A 19132-nucleotide genomic window follows, 5' to 3' on the forward strand; every position below is an offset into this window, starting at 1 on the left:
TTTAGCCATAAATAAATCTAGAATGGTTCTGGGCCACCTTAGATACCAAATACAAGGTCAGCATCTCCAGTAACACTGAGTTTAATGACAAAGTTTATTTGCACTCAAGTATTGACATCTTTTTTTTTTTTTTCTCCAGAGCTTTCAATTCAGTTTATAATTAAAGACATTCTCTATACAAACCGTGTATTATTTCATGAGAACATGACAAAATGCATCAAGTATGTACATCAGACCTCGGCATCAGTGAGCTGCTCAACCACGGTTCAGGAAATGCAACTTTTCTTTCTTTGTTTGGTTTTTTTTTTATTTAAGCATGAGAAACTCCAAAAGGGGGGGAAAAAAAAAAAAAAAAAAAAAAAAAAGACCAAGAAAATTGGCAAACCAGCAAGCAACGTGTTCCTGGGTTGTTTCAACTTCAAATGAAACGCTTACCTGAAATCTTTTAGCTCTTGCTTTGTACTGCTTTCATCTCTTTTGTTTTCTGCTGCCTCTGCGTTTGCTGCCTGCTGCAGGCTCCGCGTGATGGGTCCCCCAATCCTCTCTCTAGACTTTACACTGAACCTGTCTGCCTTTTTCTTACTTGCCACAGCAGATTTACTTGGCAGAACAGCTTTATTATTCCTTTGTATTCTGACGTGCAATTTCCGGGACGCTTTGCTGGACATTCCAGAGGAACTGTTCTTAGTGACCACCTTAGTTTTTTTCCCATCCACGTGGGACATTTTAGATACTCTTACAGGACTAGAGTTCCTCAGGGACGAAGACGAATTTGGCTTTTTAGAGCGCATGGAAGGTACAAACTTCACGCTCTGTTTGGCCTTGAAGGAGGCCGAGGGGAGCTGGAGCTGGGCCGGCCCCGAGGTCCGTGCTCGGGTCTTGCCCAGGTGGGTCTGAGCGCTCTGCATCTTGATCTCCGCGTCCGCCGTTCGCCTCCGCTGGTTGCCGCCTTTGTCACTGTTCGCGGGAGAGGAACTCGCGCTTTTTTTGGAAGAATTCTTTTTGGAGGAGGGAGAGATGGGTTTTTTGGGACAGCTGTACGAGGCGTGTTTGTTCAAGCTCCCGATGTAGGTGAACTCCCTGTTGCAGTAGGGGCAGATGTGAGAGTCCGACTCGGACGGGTTATTTTTCAACTCCGCCTTCTGCTGGGCAGACTTCTTTTTTTGCAGGATAGCTTTCTGGACAAGCTGGTTTTTCTTTTTCAATGCACTTATTTTTAGCTTGTTGGAGGACATTTTGCTAATCTCAACATTGAAATTGAGTCTTTTAGGCTGACCCATTCGTCTGAAGGCGTTCTTCCCAGGCCCAGCTATAACCACCATGCCGTTCTTAGGCTGCACTGTCTGTTTGAGGGGCACTGGATTTTTTTTAGGTGTGTATCTCTTTTTATCACTGGCAGAGGCACAGGCCAGTATGTGTTTGTGTAACTCGGGCATGTTATCGACACTTTTCCCACATTTTGTGCATCGAATGGCAGTAGTAAAAGTCTGAGGAATATTGTGGGTGGTGAAGTTTGTGGCAGTAACTCCGATACCCATAGGATTGCGATGGTGATATTGGAAGGGAGGTGGTTTAAAGCTCGGGTAGTGTTGATTGAGGCCCATACGAACATCTGGATCTTTAGATTTCACGCCAGAAGCCATTATTTTTATAGTAGTATAAAGCTCTTCAGAGGAATCATTTAGATCTTCATCTTCCTCCTCTTTAGAAGGTTCCAAGGAATCTTCCTGCAGGCTCTGCATGTGCTCCGCGTTGGCCTTACTGGGATCAGTAAAATTCTGGGGTCTCAAAGTCCCGCTTTCAAACTCATGATGTGTGCACTCCTTGTCTGGATGGAGATCCCGCTGATGCTGTTGCAAATTGCACAAAAAAGCAAATTCCTTTTTACAGACGGAGCAAACGAAGATATTGCCCACTCCGTGGAGCAGAAAGCGATGTTCCGACAAGTCTGTTTTATCCCTAAAAAGCTGTACACAGAATTCACATTTGAAGGGCCATTCTTCAGCATGAACAGATAAATGCTTCGTTAGGTCTTTAATGGAAAGAAAAGGGGATTCGCAGACATTGCACACAAAGCTCTTATTGAACGTTTCCTGCACGACTCCCGAGTCACTGGAAGTGTGAGGATCTTCTCTTGCTTTCTGCTGCTCGTTTTCAGCTTCTTCCTGTTTTATTATTGGGAGAGAACTTTCAAGATTATCAGCAGAGGAAACAACAGAAGAAACTACTGAAAGAGGGGGCGGAGATGGAGATGATGAAGACGAGGAGGAGGAGAAAGAGGAGGAAGAGGAGGAGGAAGACGAGGAAGAGAGTGTAGGAGGGCCAGGAGAGGCAGCAGAAATAAGAGGTTCAACAGAAGGAACAGGGGATGGAGAAGGAGAAACTGTAGGTGAAAGAACTGGTAGTGGGGACTGGGTAGTAGTGTTGGAGAGTGGTGATGGACAGGAGGAGGTGTTAGTGGCACTGGCAGACACATCTGGAATGGGTAAGGGCATGGTTGGGAGCAGGGGAGGAGGCGATGTAGCGACTGTTAACACGGGCGGGCAGGGCGGCGGGGAAGGGGGGTTGGTGGGGGTTAACAAGGGGGGCAGCTGGCACACAGGGGGTACAGTGGGTGCCTGTGGCACAGGGGAAGCGGAGGAATTGAGGGGCTGAGTGTCAGTGGAAGACGATGCCGAGAGCCCGGGATCCACGTCGGGCTCTGCCTGAGGCTCCGGGGCTTTGCCGGGGCTGGCGCTGCCGTTCCCCCCCAGCGCATCCTCCGGGGCCGCGTCCGTCCCGTTGTACTCGTTCAGCAGCACCTTCTGTAACATGCACGTGGTTGGTTTCTTCTTTTTAACACCACTACACGTTGGCTGGATGGAATTTTCTTTGCACTCCCTGACTTCTGCATCACTGCAGGGCTTCTTATGCACGCTCAGGTCTAAAACGGACTCCCAGGGAACCTGAGTCTTACTTTTGACGTCAGACCTTTGTTTCACACCACTGGATAAATCCAGCGGCTGCTGGTTGCACACGTTGCCAAACGTTGGAGCTGCTGTCCAGTCTTTTGATATTTTGTATTCTTCATAGCAATGAGGGCTCAAAGTCTCTTTGTCCTCCCTTCCAGTCAAGCTCCAAGCAGGAGAGCTGCTGTGGCTTTCTAACTTTGGCATTTTTGAGCTCCGAATACTATCGTTCCACACAGCTTTACCCTCACCTGATTTGACAAAGTCTCGAAGCACTGGACTGTGCTGTGGAGAACTGGGAGGAGAGCTGGTCCTTCTTTTAAATCTGCTGGATACTGGAGGCAAAATAGGTGATGATGTAACAGAAGGTCCTAGTTTCGGGATTTCACTTGATGGAGTTATCTTCTTATTGTCCTGTGTCTGAAGCAGCTGCTTTAATTTGGATGACAAATAAACCCCTTTTTCTTTATGAAAAGATAAGCTTTCTGTTGAAATGCTAAGAGGAAGATTTAAAGAACTTGTAGGAGTTATAGGTTCTGGGTCTATTTCAGTTTTTATTTTTGGTACAAGAGGAGGGCTGGCAGTTCTTCTCTTTTTGGATTCGTTGCTCCCACTGCTAGAGGGTTCCTTAGGAGGTTCACTCACATGTGTTTGTGTAACCTTTATATTTGAGGAAATTTCCACCGTGACCGGACTGATGATGCAATTCAGCCCATACAGGTCTGCAGGGTTGGACTCCATCTGAATCACATCACAATTGCTCGTGCTGCTGTTGGACTGGATTTTCCCATCAATGTAATAATTTAAATTCTCAGAGATATTGCTGGAAATATCCATAATATAGACATCATCTACTTCCCCTTCCTCCTCGATCTCCGTGCTGGCTATGTACACGCTCTGCACCGATGGGGCCGGCTCTGTGGGAAGTGGTGGCTCTTCGGTGAAGAATCCTTTTCTCCTGACCCCTTTGGGAATAAGATGCCGCTCGTGAACCCTGCGCTGGTGCCTCCTCATGTTGGTGTGAGTTCCAAACACCTTTTTGCAGTATTTGCACGGGTGCAATTCTTTGGGCTCCTTGTTCTCCTCAGCAAACGCGGAGTTGGACGTTTCTTGGGAAGCTTTCTCAGAATCCAAGACAACGGAGTCTTGCACAAGACCGGGAACGTTCAGGTCGTCTTTAAGACCATCATCCACAATTACCTGGTTATCAGCAACGTTATCCAGGTGTTGTGATGACGTCAGGGTTAGGAAGGGTTTCCGTCTGGGCCCGGCCTCGTGGCGTCGCTCGTGCCTTCGCCGGTTAATCTGGGTCCCGAAGGCCTTCCCGCAGTAGCGGCACTTGAAGGCGTGGTTGAGGGTGGATATGTGGATGTGCATGTGGCGCTCGAGCCCTTGCTTTGTTGTGAACTTCCTCTCACAATGCTGACAGGGAAACATGAACGTTTCCTGAACGTCACCGTTGGATTCACCTCTGGCTTTCGGGATTTTCACCACGAGCTTTTTCTTTGGAGAGTTTTCTGGCGATTCCTCCGACGTACTCTTTTGTTCTTCCAGGGAGTCTAACTTTTCTTCGCACATCAAAGGCATTTCAGCATTTTCTTTAGGCATATTGGTATCTTCCATCTCCTCCTCATCTTCCTCTTCTTCATCCTCCTCCTCTTCATCGTCATCCAAATCATCTGATGCACAGTTTATTGCCTCTCCTTGCTTGTCTTCAGTTACCACTTGTGGTTCGTTGGTCGGACTGGGGATCATCAGCTTTGGAAGCACATCTTGATTTACCATTTCCTGAATCACAGCTGTTTGTTCCAGGGACAGCACAGCAGAAGCAGAAGGCGTTTCATCTTCCTCTTTATGGCCTGAAACACGAGAAAAGCAGGAGATATTTTCACCAAACTCTTCAGAGTGTGCTACACCTTGCTTCTCCCTCTTCCTAAATCAACAGTGGTGCATGTGTTGTGTAAGCAGAAGGGACCACAGAATGAAGGCATGGAAGAGCTACAGGTCAAAAGAATTAATATTGGGGGTTTTTTCCCCTTGACATTGTTAACTAGCAATAAATAATGACTGTGTAACTAAGCTCCAAAGACAATATTTTAGAATAAGGACTCTGCTCTGCTCTTCTGTTCTAAGGAGTTCAGGTTTATGTCTAAATTTTGCAGTTCAATAGTTTTTCCTGTGGTCAGATTTGTACATCTGTGACGTGCTTCTAATACCCCAGTTCCTAAATAAGAAAGCAATTCGGGCAAACAATATAAATATGTTCACTTTGCTACACTAACATAACCTGCTAATGTACTAAACATGACAAAAAGTGTTCTTTGATTCCAAATGATAGTTAAAAGCAAAAAAATAAAGATACTTGAGAACTTACCCTCTTTAGAATCCTTCATATCTGCAGAAGTAGAATCCAAATCAGTCTTTTTCTGTTTTGTATCTGCTGCCTTCTTTCCCTTGTTTTTACCTTCCTGAGTCTTCTTCTTTCCTAGGGAGGAAAAATCCCAACACTTATTATTCCTGTTCAGTAACTCTTATTTGTCATACTTGAGTTAAATCCCCAGCTTTGGAATGTAACACACTTCTGTAGAGAGCCTGCTTTCCTGAGGAATACAAATGACAGATGAGCAGAACAGACAGCACTGAGGCAAAGCAGCCTCTGGAGCCCAGCAGAAATCATAATTAAAGATAACAATGAGTTTCTAAAAACCTCAGACTCCAAAATACTTTCCTCACTTTCAAAGCAAGAACAAACTATAGGAGAAATGTCCTGTCCAGGGTTAAGCAGCTCACATCATGAAGTTACCCAAGACCTTATTATGGCCATTAAATTCCTGTATCTCACAGAAATATATGGAAAACATAAAGTTTCTTCATATACTATTACTCCTTAATGTTAATTGGAAACCTGACGAAACAGAAACCCAGAGAAGTTACTGTAGCTCTATAAACCTTCTGAATAATAAAAGCAACAAAGCAATAACATCTGAGAAGACTAAAAGCACCATGAGCTTGACCAACAAGGCAAAGGCAGTAAAACCAAATTAGATGGAACCAGGTACAGCAAAATATAAAGTTATTTTGTTGTGTCCACTGACACAAACAAGTTTGCTAACACTTTCTGTTAGCAAAATGAAGCAGCAAGTATTAGTTGCAGAGGATAATGAACACAAAAGGGCATTATGCAAAGAGCTGACCAGTGGTGCAAGATGTAAACACACTGAAAACTTCATTTTCCACTGCACTACAAAGTACTGCTGATTTTTTCCATTAATTTTACAGATTCAGCCCTATAATATACAGAAGTTATGATAAGGAGTGTGTAATAACAAATAATACTGTCTTCCACTTGAATTCACTGCACAGCCCACACTCTCCACACAGAAGACATAAAACTGTGTCTCCTCTGAAACTTCCCATTTCTACACACCAGCTCCTGGGAACGAGACCTTTCCAGAAACAGCAATCCAGATTCCTCCTTTGCCCCCTCCAACACACAAAAAGCTATTTTATAACACACTGCCCCTTCCCTCTGATCCCAAGTGTCCATCACAGCCCTAAACCCATTTCCTATTTAGGAGCACATTCTTCCAAGTCACAGTCCTGTCAACAAGTTCCTCCTTTTTACCCCTCAAATATTTTTCACATCTTGAGCCAAGAAACTGAAATGCCTTTAAAAAAACACGTTCCTCTATTCAAACAGAGACGTCCCAAGTACACTCCCCAAGACAGCAGCTCAGAGACAGGAAACACTTGTTTTGATTTGAACATTCTATCTAAATAATTATCTGTATTTCCACTCAAGGAGCTCAGATTTCACAGGCCACCTCCAAATTCCAGAGTGTTTCAGTTTCATGTAGGTAACAAACCTTTTTTTCTTTTCTTAGTCCAATTTAACAGTTTTTAGTGTCATAAATTGACAACAGTCACTCAGGATGAATTTCTGTCACCTCTGGAACACACACAGGCATCCTCCCTAAGGTGAACCAACAGTTATCCCTGAATATCCTCAAATATTGGAACAATACCCGTGTCTAACCTGCTACAATGAACCAGGATTATTCAGACAATGCAATATTTAACTTTGACTTTACATCAAACACCTACAACTTTCAGAAGGTTTAGCACATATTTGAGTGTTCACACAGGCACAAGGAGTTCAAGTGCATCTTTACCTGACAGGCTACTGAATGTCCCATTTGAACATAAAAAGTAATTATCAGCACCTCTAATGGTCATAATTAGAACCAGTAGTACCATTACCTGAGTATAAGGGATTTCAAATAAGCTTCCAGAAATATCTGCCAAGTCACCTGAAATCTCTCTGGGAATGTACAGAAACACAATCAAACGGTTCCATTTCTAGGGAAAGGGTGTAAATATAAGATTACAAAACATTCCTGGGGAATCAAACATGCATCACAACACACCTTATGAGTGATATAACAAACCTTACTTTATTGCTAGAACCCCAAGAGCTGTCAACTTTTTTGGCAGACCACTTATCATCTGAAGACCAACATCAATATCTTGACTTAAATGACAAACTTCTCAGTTTGTCTCTACAGGTGAGACTGGAAAAAAGGAGGCAAAGATTGGGGCACAGGCCCCTCTCAGCTGCCAACCCTGGCCACGCTTAGAGACACTATTTTACACATGGTGCAGCATATGATGGTATCACAGATGAAGTCACTGGACAACTCACCTAATTCCACAGCAGCACTGAATTTCAGCATAACAACAGGTTCCTGTCAAAGTCTTCAAACCAAGACCAAATTAATTCTTCCTTGTAACAACATTGGCAATATTTTTCGAGTGTGAGGTAAAGCATGGAGAGGGAACAACAGAAATGCCAAGTGCTAAAGCCTGCACAAGTGTTTCAAAGTGTCATCCATTTATAGAATATACAACTCCTAGTACCCCAAATCCGATTATAATCTGGGAAATCACTACAATAGCAGGATCTGCACACAAAAATCGAGTTACTCATGCCACACACTGATGGAAAGATCATTTGCAAGCTCTGCTGCCACACTGCTAAAAAGAGATGCAACCTGCTCTGTGATACAGCTGGAGATGGTTCAAATTCTTGGTCTTTAAGTATCAATGCATTTGAAAAGAAGATTCACTGAGCACCAAACGTGCCCTTGCTCTGAACAGTGAGCCAAACTGCTTTGTGTGTACAGCATTTCAGATGTGTCACACCAATTGCTGACACACAGCAACCAGAGACACCAACCCATTGGTGATGTTTTCCTTTAAGACTTAGTTTGTTCTAGGTAGGAGGTTTCTTTCAAGCACGGCAATGACTGTCCCAGATGCATCATTTCATGGCCCTGAACGTTCAAAAGTAGATGCCCAGGAAGAGAATTTAAGAATAAAGTAACAGTAAAGTGACAGTTCACTGATGTGCTCTCCCAGCTTTCAGTACCTGGAGTTCAGGAACGTCTGAAGATATTTAACACCTGTTGAGACTTTCCCCCACAAGTTCTCAAAGTGCTTTTTAACTCATGTAAACTCAAAAGATTTGCATCATTTTCTTCCTGCAGATTTTCCATGAAAACTTCAACCTACTATTCTGATATCAGTGAGTAGCCCAAGCTCTGTCCCTGAGTTTAGTCACAGTTTCAGAGGAACCAACAGAAACCTTCAGGAGATGGGAAATGGCTCAGAAGCCAGAACCTGGTGGAAGCCTGAGTATAAGTACACACGTGCACTTACCATCAGGTTCCTGAAGGGTCCTACATGGCTGCTACGGCCAGCTGGATCCTCCACTTGGTCTAAACAAGAAAGATACAGGAATGAAACACAGGGAAAGTGAAATGGAAACAATGACAAAAGAATAAATGAAGGGCAGAACTTAATATGTGTGTATGGGCAGTAGAAGAATTGGGAAAGAAAGATGGAAAGGAAAAGGAGTGAAAGAAACAGATGGAAAGTAGGTTCTTGTCTACAGCGAGGAAGATCAAAAGAGGATTGCACCAACTTGTCTTGCAACTTTAAATAGGGTTCTTTTTTCTCCCCTTTCCTTCACTCATGTTGTAAGATAGGTCAGCATGAGCATTATCTGCCTTTACACCTTCACAACACCTGTGTAACACTGGCAGTGGAATGAGATCTCCTGGGCCTGTTGCAATGTCCAGATGATCACAACTCCCACTAACTTTGGAGAGTTCAGATGACAACAGAGCAACAACATAAGAGAGAAACAATCTTCATTTGCACATATTTTACTGGTAAAACCAAGACACCTCTTAACAACCTACAGTTACCTGTGCTCAGATTTTTCTGTTAAGCAAAGTACTGATGAAACAGTTAAACCACTGAGTTATTTCTGGTGGGTTGGGATGAGCACACTCAGATGCCAGGAGGGAAGATGTTAAACACAGTCTTTCCATATACTTGGAGCTGAACTCTATAATTAAACATTGCCCAATTGCACAAGATGCTATTATCTTTAATAACCTTTAAGTGCAGCACCAAACATGTTCCCAGTTAAGATCATGAAGTAAGAAGGACACACATCTGAGCTCAAACACTGCTTCCACAGCTTCCAAGGAATACAGGAGGGGGACATTTGCCTCCCCATAAACCTTGGGTTAATGAGGGAAAAGAATAATTGATATGAGTTGAAATTACTGGTGTTTCTTTGAGATCTGTAGCCAACAAATAACTGCAGCCCAGTCCCACCCCCAGCCCACACCCCACCTGTGCTGTGCCACAGGTACCTGCCCAAATCTCACATTTCCTGGAAAACGGGAGAAGCTCCCTCAGAGCCCCTGTGAAAAGTGTTCTTAGAGCACAGATGAGGGGGCACTTTGAGAGGATATGGCTGAAGGGGAGAGAGAAACTGCCATGTTATACTCTGACAACACCCCACAGCTTCATGATGAGAATTACAGTGTAATAATATAAATTCACTACTTAAATCCCTTTGGAACTGGTTCAGATTAAAGTTTGCATCAATCCCGTGCAGTAGCTGCTACTATTCTACAAATCAACTGTTACTTTTTTTCCCCCCATATTAAAAAAAAAAAAAAAGGCAGTATTTAGGCACTAAAGAGAATGAAATAAAGATTAAGTGTATAATCAAGCTAAAAAAAAAAAAATCCCTACAGAAAATTCAGCAGAAAACAACTGCACGATCATTTCCATACTCTTCTGATTAATGAATTCTAACACACTGATGCAACTTGAATTTTAATTTGAGAAACAGCTTGCTGTGCCCCAGAATTCATCTGTTCCTGTAGCCAGAATCCTGGTAGGTGTCATGTTTTTTGAAACAGATTCCTTAAGCCTTCAGGCATCGGTAAAAATCTGACTTAGTTGTTTGTTCTGCAGACAGGCTCTAACACATGAATGCCTTTCTCACACACAAAGCTATACCTAAAATAACAGCATAAATTGCTCCAGAAAATTAAATCAAAGTTGTGTTGGCTGGAGGAGCATGAAAAAAATGCTGCAGTGACTTCTTAGAATCTTGTCCAACTGTGAATGGCACAGCATGTAGATGTTAAAGACCTTACACACTTAATAAATGGAATTCAGTTGACTAAGCATCAAAAAATGGTATTTCAATCAAAATATTTATTCTTAAGATGTGAATACTAAGGCCGTTTTTTCAAATATTTTCCTCTGTTTGCATTTAAGTATCTTCATGGTTTTTTGGTTGTTTTTTTTCTTTCATTGTTTACAAAACCTTTCATTATTCTCGAGCAGCACCTGCTCCCAGAGCAAAGCCAAATCTAAACCACCTGGCTAAATAAAGGGCAACACACCTGTGTGGGAAGGGCTGCCCAGAGCCCCTGGGAACAGCCAAGAACTCTCAATATTTAGGCAGAGCTGGCAGGCCCGACGTGCCTGACATCTATATGTAAATATATGTATTTGGGGATTATTGGTATAATCGTGGGGATTACAGAAATTTGCTGAAAACGTGACCTCGAACCCCCAAGGTTATACAAATATTTTATTTAAAGATCTAAGGCAACAGCCCCATTTTGAAGGATGTAGCACAGGTTTATTGCGTGGTGCTCGTTATTTTGGCAGAGGGGCTGCCCTTTAAGCACAACTCCAGTGACTGCCCCAAAAAAATATGTGACAGCACCCACCAGCTCAGGGACTGTGGGAATTGTAATCTAGGATAGGTGAGGTTCTTCCAATGTATTCTTCAAAATATCACACTACAAATTACTGGAAAAAGAGGAATAACTGTGAAGGAAAATTAAAAACAGTAGGGATAAGTCACAAAGATACTAAGTACTAGGCTGGCAATAAAAAGACGACAATCTTGAAAGAAAAAGGCCCAACAATTCTGCTTTACTTAAACAAGCATTACTTAAATGTTATACCATCAGCTTCCAATATTTCTTCCATAATATTACTGTTAATACAACAATGTATCAAAGTTCCTTTCAAGTACTTGCATTAAGTGCTGCTTTGAAACCTGATTCAAGGGAGCTCAGCTGAGGAGCTCTGAAGTACCTCTGAACAGACACACTGTTATTACCTGGGGAGGGAATGGCTTTGGAACTCTAAAGCTTCCAACTTAAAATGAAAGAAAACATGAAACCACTGCCTACCAAGTGCTTTGAGGGGAAAAAGCTCTTGTATTGCTCCAGAACCCAACTGGATGCTTCCCAAGACCCCATAGCTCAGAAATTCCAGTGCTGCCACAGAAACTTTGGTGATAATTCAGCTTTTTTAACACAAGCCAGAAAAAGCTTTTATTTTTATTTGTTAGTGTAAGATATGCTGTACTAGGAGCATTTCCCAGTTTGACTATAGATCATCCCACTTTCTGGTGACCACATCCACATAAAACCCTTTCTAACACCCTCCTACAAACTCTTCCCAAGGTAGGAAGGTTTCCATCTCTCTGATTCCAAAGCACAATCCAAGTATGACAACATGAAAAGATTTCTCCATTTTCAGGACTGTATCTTTCTAAAACTGAACATTATGGAAAAGAATATGTACAAAGGAGGCAAAATCAGCACATTTTTATTCATATTCCAGCAATTCTAAGGGCAAAATTCAAGCCATAGATCAATTTTGGAAACAAACATCTCATTAAAGGGGATATCAATTAAACCTGAAAGGCTCCACACACAGGATCATCAGCAGGCCTATTTTAACAATGCTGTCAAGTAGGTAAGAAAACCTGCAGGGAAAGGCAAAATGTAAATGCCTTTTTTATGCTGTTTTCCCCATTATTGTAAGTAATTGGTGGGGCATTTTTTGGTGCAATGCCATTATGAAGTTATCAGATCCAACTGGTTTGTGTAGGCAGGACTTCAGGTGTTGTTGAGCAGATGAAACACTAAAGTTGACATGAGCTGTCTGACAGTGAACAAAGATCATCCCAACAGAATTTTAATCTCCAGCTCCTGAGAACCAAGAGGATAATTTAGAGCTACAGAAGATGTTAGTTCTGCACAGTCATTCTGCCCAATCCTAATGTGTCAAATGATTTTAAAGGTGGGAAGGCAGAATACAGATTTTAAAGGTGTAGAGGCACAACACACAGAGCTGTATGTTACAGATAAATTGGGAAAATCTTGTGAATTATCTATGGAATAAGGGCAAAGGCAGTGAGCACAGGTTCTTCTGGCATTTTTTCCAGCAGAACTCGCATCTCCTCTTCCTTAAAAAGACACTTTCAAGCTTACACAGTAGGAGAAGAAAGAGGAAGGCAAACTTCACAGCAATTCTATTAATACCCAACTGCCTGTTTTATAAGCCTATTGCTACCCATTAACCATCACTGCACTCACAGACAGCAGCATCTGAATCACTGCATTTGCCAACCAGACTGAACAAGGTGCAATAAAGGCTCCCCTTGGGAAGGTATTCCAGGACACCTGGAGACAGAGGCACATCCACCTAAGTGGTGTGTGGATTAAAGTGTGTGTACCAAGCACTAAATCCCCACTTGGCAGAGAAGAAACAGAGCAATGCACTGACAGAGACTGTTAAGGTGACATTTGCATAAGAGATGAACTTGTTGCCATGGAAAGCGTAAGAAAATTCGGAGTTGGGCTATTTAAAAAACCCATTTCTGCAAATGTTTGGCAAAGTCTCCACTTTAATGATAGCACTGAAGATCAGGTCACTGTATGCCACCACAAACTTCTGAAATTATCTAACAGTAGGAGAAATGGCAGGATGGCACCATAGGTGTGCCATGCCAACGGGAAGAAATGATGCAGGGAGCAAAAGGGAATATGGTGCCAATATATGGAGTTCTTCATGAGCCCAGGCAAGCTGCAGCTATTCACAAAATTCAGATGAGCAGGTGAAAAAAAATTTAGGTTGAAAAACTCCACGAGTGGGAAGCCTGTGCTCAATGTGTGGCATTCCACCAATCCCTACCAATTGAGATGTGAGCTGTCTCCAGTCTTCTTCATCCAATTTATGTCTTGTAAATTAAATTACCTGCCATAACTCTCTAGCAGAAGAGAGACAAAAGCATTTATATTACCTGTCTGCAACAGGATGTCATTCAAATCCCCAGCACGTTATGACTCCTGCCTAATGTGAGTGTGGATCCCAGGAAGTTGTAAGTTTACAGACTACAAGACTTACTCATCCATAATGACTTAAGTAGTACAGAATGTCACCCAACAGTTACAAAGCATGGCAAACAAGGGCTTAATTCCATGCAATTTTAACCCACACATGAGCTGTGATGAAACCATTAAGTGTAAACAATTAAATGTAGAGCTTTTATCTTGGCAAGATTTAAAAATGTTATTTCTGCCCTTACACCAGTATTTCTAGAACTGTAGAAAGGGGACCAGACTTGCTCTAGACTTTCTCAGTCACTTCAGCTCCTTGTGTATTCCTGCTTCCCACCCTCCCTAAAAACACAGCCTCCCCCAGCCACTACAGACTCCTTACTCAAGCTGCCACATGGACACAGCCAGCCCAGCACAGAAAAATATGATGAACATTCTTCTCTGCACTTCTATCCCATCAGCTTTTGTTTTGCTAAGTATTAAAACAAAAGCAGCAGCAAGAGAAATGTCAGCTGGCAGAGACATTTTCCAGAAATAACTGCTGCTCTCTATATTTAGCCAGTTTTTATGTACAATTCAGTTAAAAATAGAGCACCCAAATCGTGTATTTAAATACAAAGGATTAGTCTAAATTTAAATCTCCTCTTGAACCAACAGGAGATTTTATCTAACTCCAGAAAGTGTTGCTTCTACATTCTCTAGAGCTCTCCCCAAAAAGTTTGTCTGACCCTGAAGTGAAGCTACACACAGAAAATTGAAGTGACAGGTACTCTGACATTATGTACAGAATAATGCAAATGAAAGACTACTTTCATGACTACTTGGACCACAAAGTTTAAAATGATCACTATAGATCTGTTTGCCTTCATCTGTAATAAATAACCCAAATATCTGTCCTGGCCCTATTTGGATCGTTGAATGTTTGAAGGGTTAAATCAAAAATACCCGGGTTTTGGTTAAGTGTTTTAAAATATTTAAAATACTATATTTAAAAATTGAATTTAAATATTTAAAATATTTAAAAATATCTGGTTTTAGTTAAGTTGTCTTTAAAATTACCTCCTTACGCCTTTACCTGCCATTTTGTTCTGCTGTTCGACAAACGAGGTATGTACCAGTTCAGCACTGGTCACACCACTCAGTGACATTTTTTAATAAGAATTAAAAAACGGACTTCTGAGCCCCTGTGCAGACCCAAAAGCTCTTCACACACAGCTGATCAAGGGGGTCTCTTGCTCTCCAGAGCAATTTTGCCTCCCCTGTCAAACAGAACTCAGAGGGTCAGTGAAAAGCTGCCACTGCCTGGAAAACCAAACGCCAACAGTTTGAGCAGACACGGGCTGGGGCTCTGCTGGGAGAACACAGCTGTGCAAGGGCTACAATTCCCAGGGAACAGCACTGCCTTTGTGTCAGCTGGAGCCCTGGGATTACTGGAACAGGAGTCCCCAGGGCTGAGGAAAGGAGAGCAAAGCCTCTCACAGACGCAGGGTCCGGACGGTGCTGCCACCACAGTAAATCCCCCCGGGACAAAACTGAACTCCTCCTACAAAATCACACTCAAACATCTCATTTACATTCACTCAGATTTGCCCTCTGTTATTCATTTTTACCCAAATTAATCCTTCTGTTTACCGTATCTACAAAATTTGTTACAAATTTTGCTCCAACAAAACAAAGTATTCCCAGTAAAATCACCCGCTTCTCTTTGGCAATGGATTTCATCCCCCTCCTTGACAACCATTTCCAGATTTACTTCCTTTAACCTCCTTATTATTTTTCTTCAGTACAGCCAACTACCTACTAAGTAAGTACATAGTGTTTTTCCATCAGTCCCCATTAAAAATATTACAGCATCTTCTCAACTGGGTCTCCAACCTAACAAGAAACATTAATTGTTAATAGGCAGCTCCTGTCACAACATATTTGCAGCACGAAAACTTTGTTTCTCTGTATCTGTTGAATTTGGGACAACTCATCTCCTTTCAGCTCCAGAGTGACAATCCAAGGTCACATGGCAGAATATCACTGCAGGTCCTTTCTAATTTAGAAGAGTAGATAAAGCAGGAGGATAAATATTAGGCAAACTCATGATTTTAATGTACAGTCCAGTCACCAAATCACTTTTATCTGCTGAGAAATTGTGCAAGATTTGCTTGGCTTCCCCTGTGAAACAAAGTGCTTCATTCATTTCAGCTGCAGCCCATTGATACTTTCTCAGAGAAACGCTTGTCAGCCTTCTCTGATAACACAAGATACACTGAATTATATTTCCAAAGGAACTGTAATCCCCCAGTTGCCCAATGAGTGCATTTCTCAGAATGCAGCAGAGGACTGTGCTGCAGGACAACAGCAACAGTTGGTGCTCATGTGAACAGAACCAACAAGAGAAGTTCTAAATTTACAGTATGGCCCAAACCAGACAGGGGCAAACTGCATCTGCTTCATCTGTGACACCAACAAAGGTCAACAGGCTCACAAAGGCACGACAGGGAATGGCAACTTCCTCCATTTTTCAGAGTGAAAATAAATCCCAGTCAGAGCACAAATATATTTATTTGTCTTCTGCTCAATTAACTGCTGCAGTCAAGATCAACCTGTTTAGATCAAATTAGACTTTAAAGCTGTACAAGTTCTTTGCACGTGCCTCTTAAGAGCATAAGAAAATGTCACTGTACAGTATCTTGGACATTTTAATTTGCAGGTAAGGAACCATAAAAAACCCAGCTCTGGTGTGGGAGTGGAGGGACCAGAGGGTGACACGTGACAGGTCAGGATTTGGTAGCTGTGGCCAAGTTTCAGCACAAAGTCCACTTTGCTTTTGCAATCCCTGACAAGGGTCCATAAGATTGGAAAAGTTGGACTCTCTGCTCTTTACCTGCAACGTCAAAGGGAACACTTTGCAGCCAAGTCAATTTTTCACTCAACTCACTGAAACTTGGTATGACCCATTCCTTGGGAAAAGCCCAGGATGAGTCTAAGGCTTGGCTGAGGGTCTGACTCTGTGGGAAAGGGGGTGTTTTGACACTCTGATCCCAACCCACTGCTGGGGACAGGTCAGCTCTCCCTGCACTGAGCTATTCACACCACAGCTGACCACCTACACACTCACTTTGCAGTTTACTGGCAGCAAGGTGTGGAAGTTTGCATTGGACTTGGCCCTGAGTGCTGGTGATGCACGAGAAAATTCACCCAAACCTCTCTGAATCCAGTCACTTCCACAAGCACCAGGCCTTTCCCACTCGACAGCCACCCTGTTTCTGAGGGGCTGCCAAATCAAAGGAGATCCATATCTGACAGACTGCACTGAGGCTCTCAACACAGCTCAGAATAATGTAGAGCTGACTCCTCATTTCCATGGCATTTTGCAGCAATAATAATCAAGATGATGGATTTCCAGCTATTATAATACTCTCACTAGAGTAACTTTATGTCAATCAGCACGTTAATAACAGTGCCTCTCTCAAGTTCTACAGCATTAATCACAGTCAATCAAATGCTCTTGCAGAACTCTGATAACAAAGTGTGACAACAAAATTAACTCTTAGCAGCAACTCTGGTGAGCTCTTGAGTGCTTCTGAAAGTTTCATCCTAAATAACTCTCAGGCACCGGTGATCCAAATAAATATTGTGATTTCTTAGTCCAGGGGGGAAAGTGTACAAAAGGTAAGTAAATCCTTCCTAGTGAATGGTCAGACATTATCTAATTTCTTAGCTACAAATGTTGCAATATCCCTGAGTCTTGTTTCAATAACTGCTAAACCCAAGCAGAAACTTAGTCTGCTGTAACATTTTCTGGAGGAACTTGACACAGCAAGTGTAGGCCGGTGAGAATTCTTCAGAACAAAGTCATTCCTGTCAATCTGAGCAAGGCTCTTGGCAGGAATGACAGAATAAATTGGAAGGTTTGACAGACTGAAAAAGATACACAGACTCTGGTCTGACAACTGGTTTTCTTTTTTGTTCATTTGAAAAATGTACTAAATAGTTAATAAGTGAAATATAAAATTTCTTTGGTATTTTGTATTGCAGTGACATGAGAATCTTCAGAGACTTGACAAACACAAAGTACCTGACAAAGGAGATCTCAATTAAAGAAAAGAGCTCCCAGCCAAGAAACTCCAATGGAGTTTGCATCTCTTCCATGAAGAAACCAGCTATTAAACCTTTGTGTGCACACACAGGTTAGATGGGCTTGTTCACCACTGTATAATAAAGGACATGGGGCATCTGCAGAGAAGCCCTCAGTGTGAAACATTCCCTGTAAACAATTCAAGTAAAAGAAACAATCAGTGCAAAATATGGCAAACTGAAATAAAAAAAGCACTAAAAAAAGTTTAGCACCGTTAATGATACAATATTACTCATATTAATTCTGTTCAAATTGTTTTGAAAAGATGAAGTGTAACAAAGAAAACATCTAGGGAAAGGCAGTAAAAAATGATTAAGAGGTACAGAAGATTCTCATTACAAGAACTTGGAGCCTTCCCTAAATTAAGAGATGGTTCCAGCAGGAGGCAAATAAAATAAGAATACACTGAAAGCCAGTAACTGACTGTACCTTGTATCCACCATAAAACCCAGAGTCTCCAATTAGAAAACAAACACTGAAGTGGGAGATTGCACAGGAGGGTCAGGAAACCACAGGAAGAGCAACAGTGTCTGGTAAAGCCTTGACTTAATGTGAGGTAATGCAAAGGAATTAAAAAAGGATTATTCATGGGAATGAAAGTCACCCAGATTTAAGTGAGATGTGAGGCAGTCAGTAGCTCATGGAGTTTGTTCTCTTGTATTCTACAAGTAACAGTTCTAAATCACAAAATACTTCAGGGAACAAAAAAATAAAAGCACTTTTTCTCTCTGGAAAGCAGTGTCTATTCTCCTACTCTGCAGGAATTCATCCCCTTTCTATTTTGGAACAAATCCTCCAAATCTGTCTCAAAGCTCTTCCCTAAAACAGCAATCACCAAATTTTCTCTACATCTTCTACACAGCAGTGTTTAAACAACTGTGTGATTTCTCAGAAGAGAACAGTCTAAGAAAGTTCTGGAAAATCCTAATACAATAAAATAGTTCTACAAGGAAACTGGTATTTCAAGAGAAACTTAGTAACACTGAACTTATTTTCAGGAAAATTAAAACAGCGTTTTCCTAAGAAAGAAGAATAATTTCCAAACACACTGGATCAATTAAAAAAAAATAAGCAGTGGAATATCAAGCTGCTTTTCTTCCAGGTCACTCCTTGTTTCACAGCTAACCCTGATCAACAGGAAAAAATTGATTAATACTAGAAAGCTGCCTGGTGCCTTATTTCACTCTGCACTGTGGGTTATGTAACCAAAGACAGCATTAGCAAATTTGCTGGGAAATGCCACAACTGTGGCCTAGATGTACTTTATTTTTTTAACTCGAGAAAAGCAGTCTAAAGAACAGGGGCTAAAACAGCAAAAGTACGAAGAAAAACACGGAAGGCTTTAGAACTGCAATTATCAAATAACCCAAGAGTTTTTCTTCTGTTGGATAACTACAGACATCTGCTCCAAGAACTAAGCAGCTGAAACACCCCAACTTGTTACCACCACCAAGGGCAGACTGTTATTTTAAGTTAAAGACACAAACCCCCCAGAGATGAAGGAACAGAGTGTGCAAAGTGCTTGTAGTCCTTGTTTT

General features: G+C 41.9%; 1 protein-coding gene across 3 annotated transcripts in view; it reads right to left on the reverse strand.

The window, feature by feature from the left end:
• The window catches only part of PRDM2 (PR/SET domain 2), a 64526-nt gene that overhangs the window by 16783 nt on the left and 28611 nt on the right, over positions 1-19132 (reverse strand). For 2 of the 3 annotated variants that reach the window (XM_032708931.1, XM_032708932.1), the window contains exons 7-8: positions 5323-5433; positions 436-4807 (exon numbers count right to left, since the gene is read on the reverse strand). In XM_032708931.1, the coding sequence (XP_032564822.1) occupies positions 436-4807; positions 5323-5433 (4483 nt within the window). Of the gene's footprint in view, positions 1-435; positions 4808-5322; positions 5434-8666; positions 8686-19132 lie in introns of those variants that run through there. The other variant, XM_032708933.1, reaches the window with a different exon arrangement.

Source organism: Chiroxiphia lanceolata, chromosome 22, assembly GCF_009829145.1.
Source record: "Chiroxiphia lanceolata isolate bChiLan1 chromosome 22, bChiLan1.pri, whole genome shotgun sequence".
In the NCBI taxonomy this organism is placed as follows: Eukaryota; Metazoa; Chordata; class Aves; order Passeriformes; family Pipridae; genus Chiroxiphia; species Chiroxiphia lanceolata.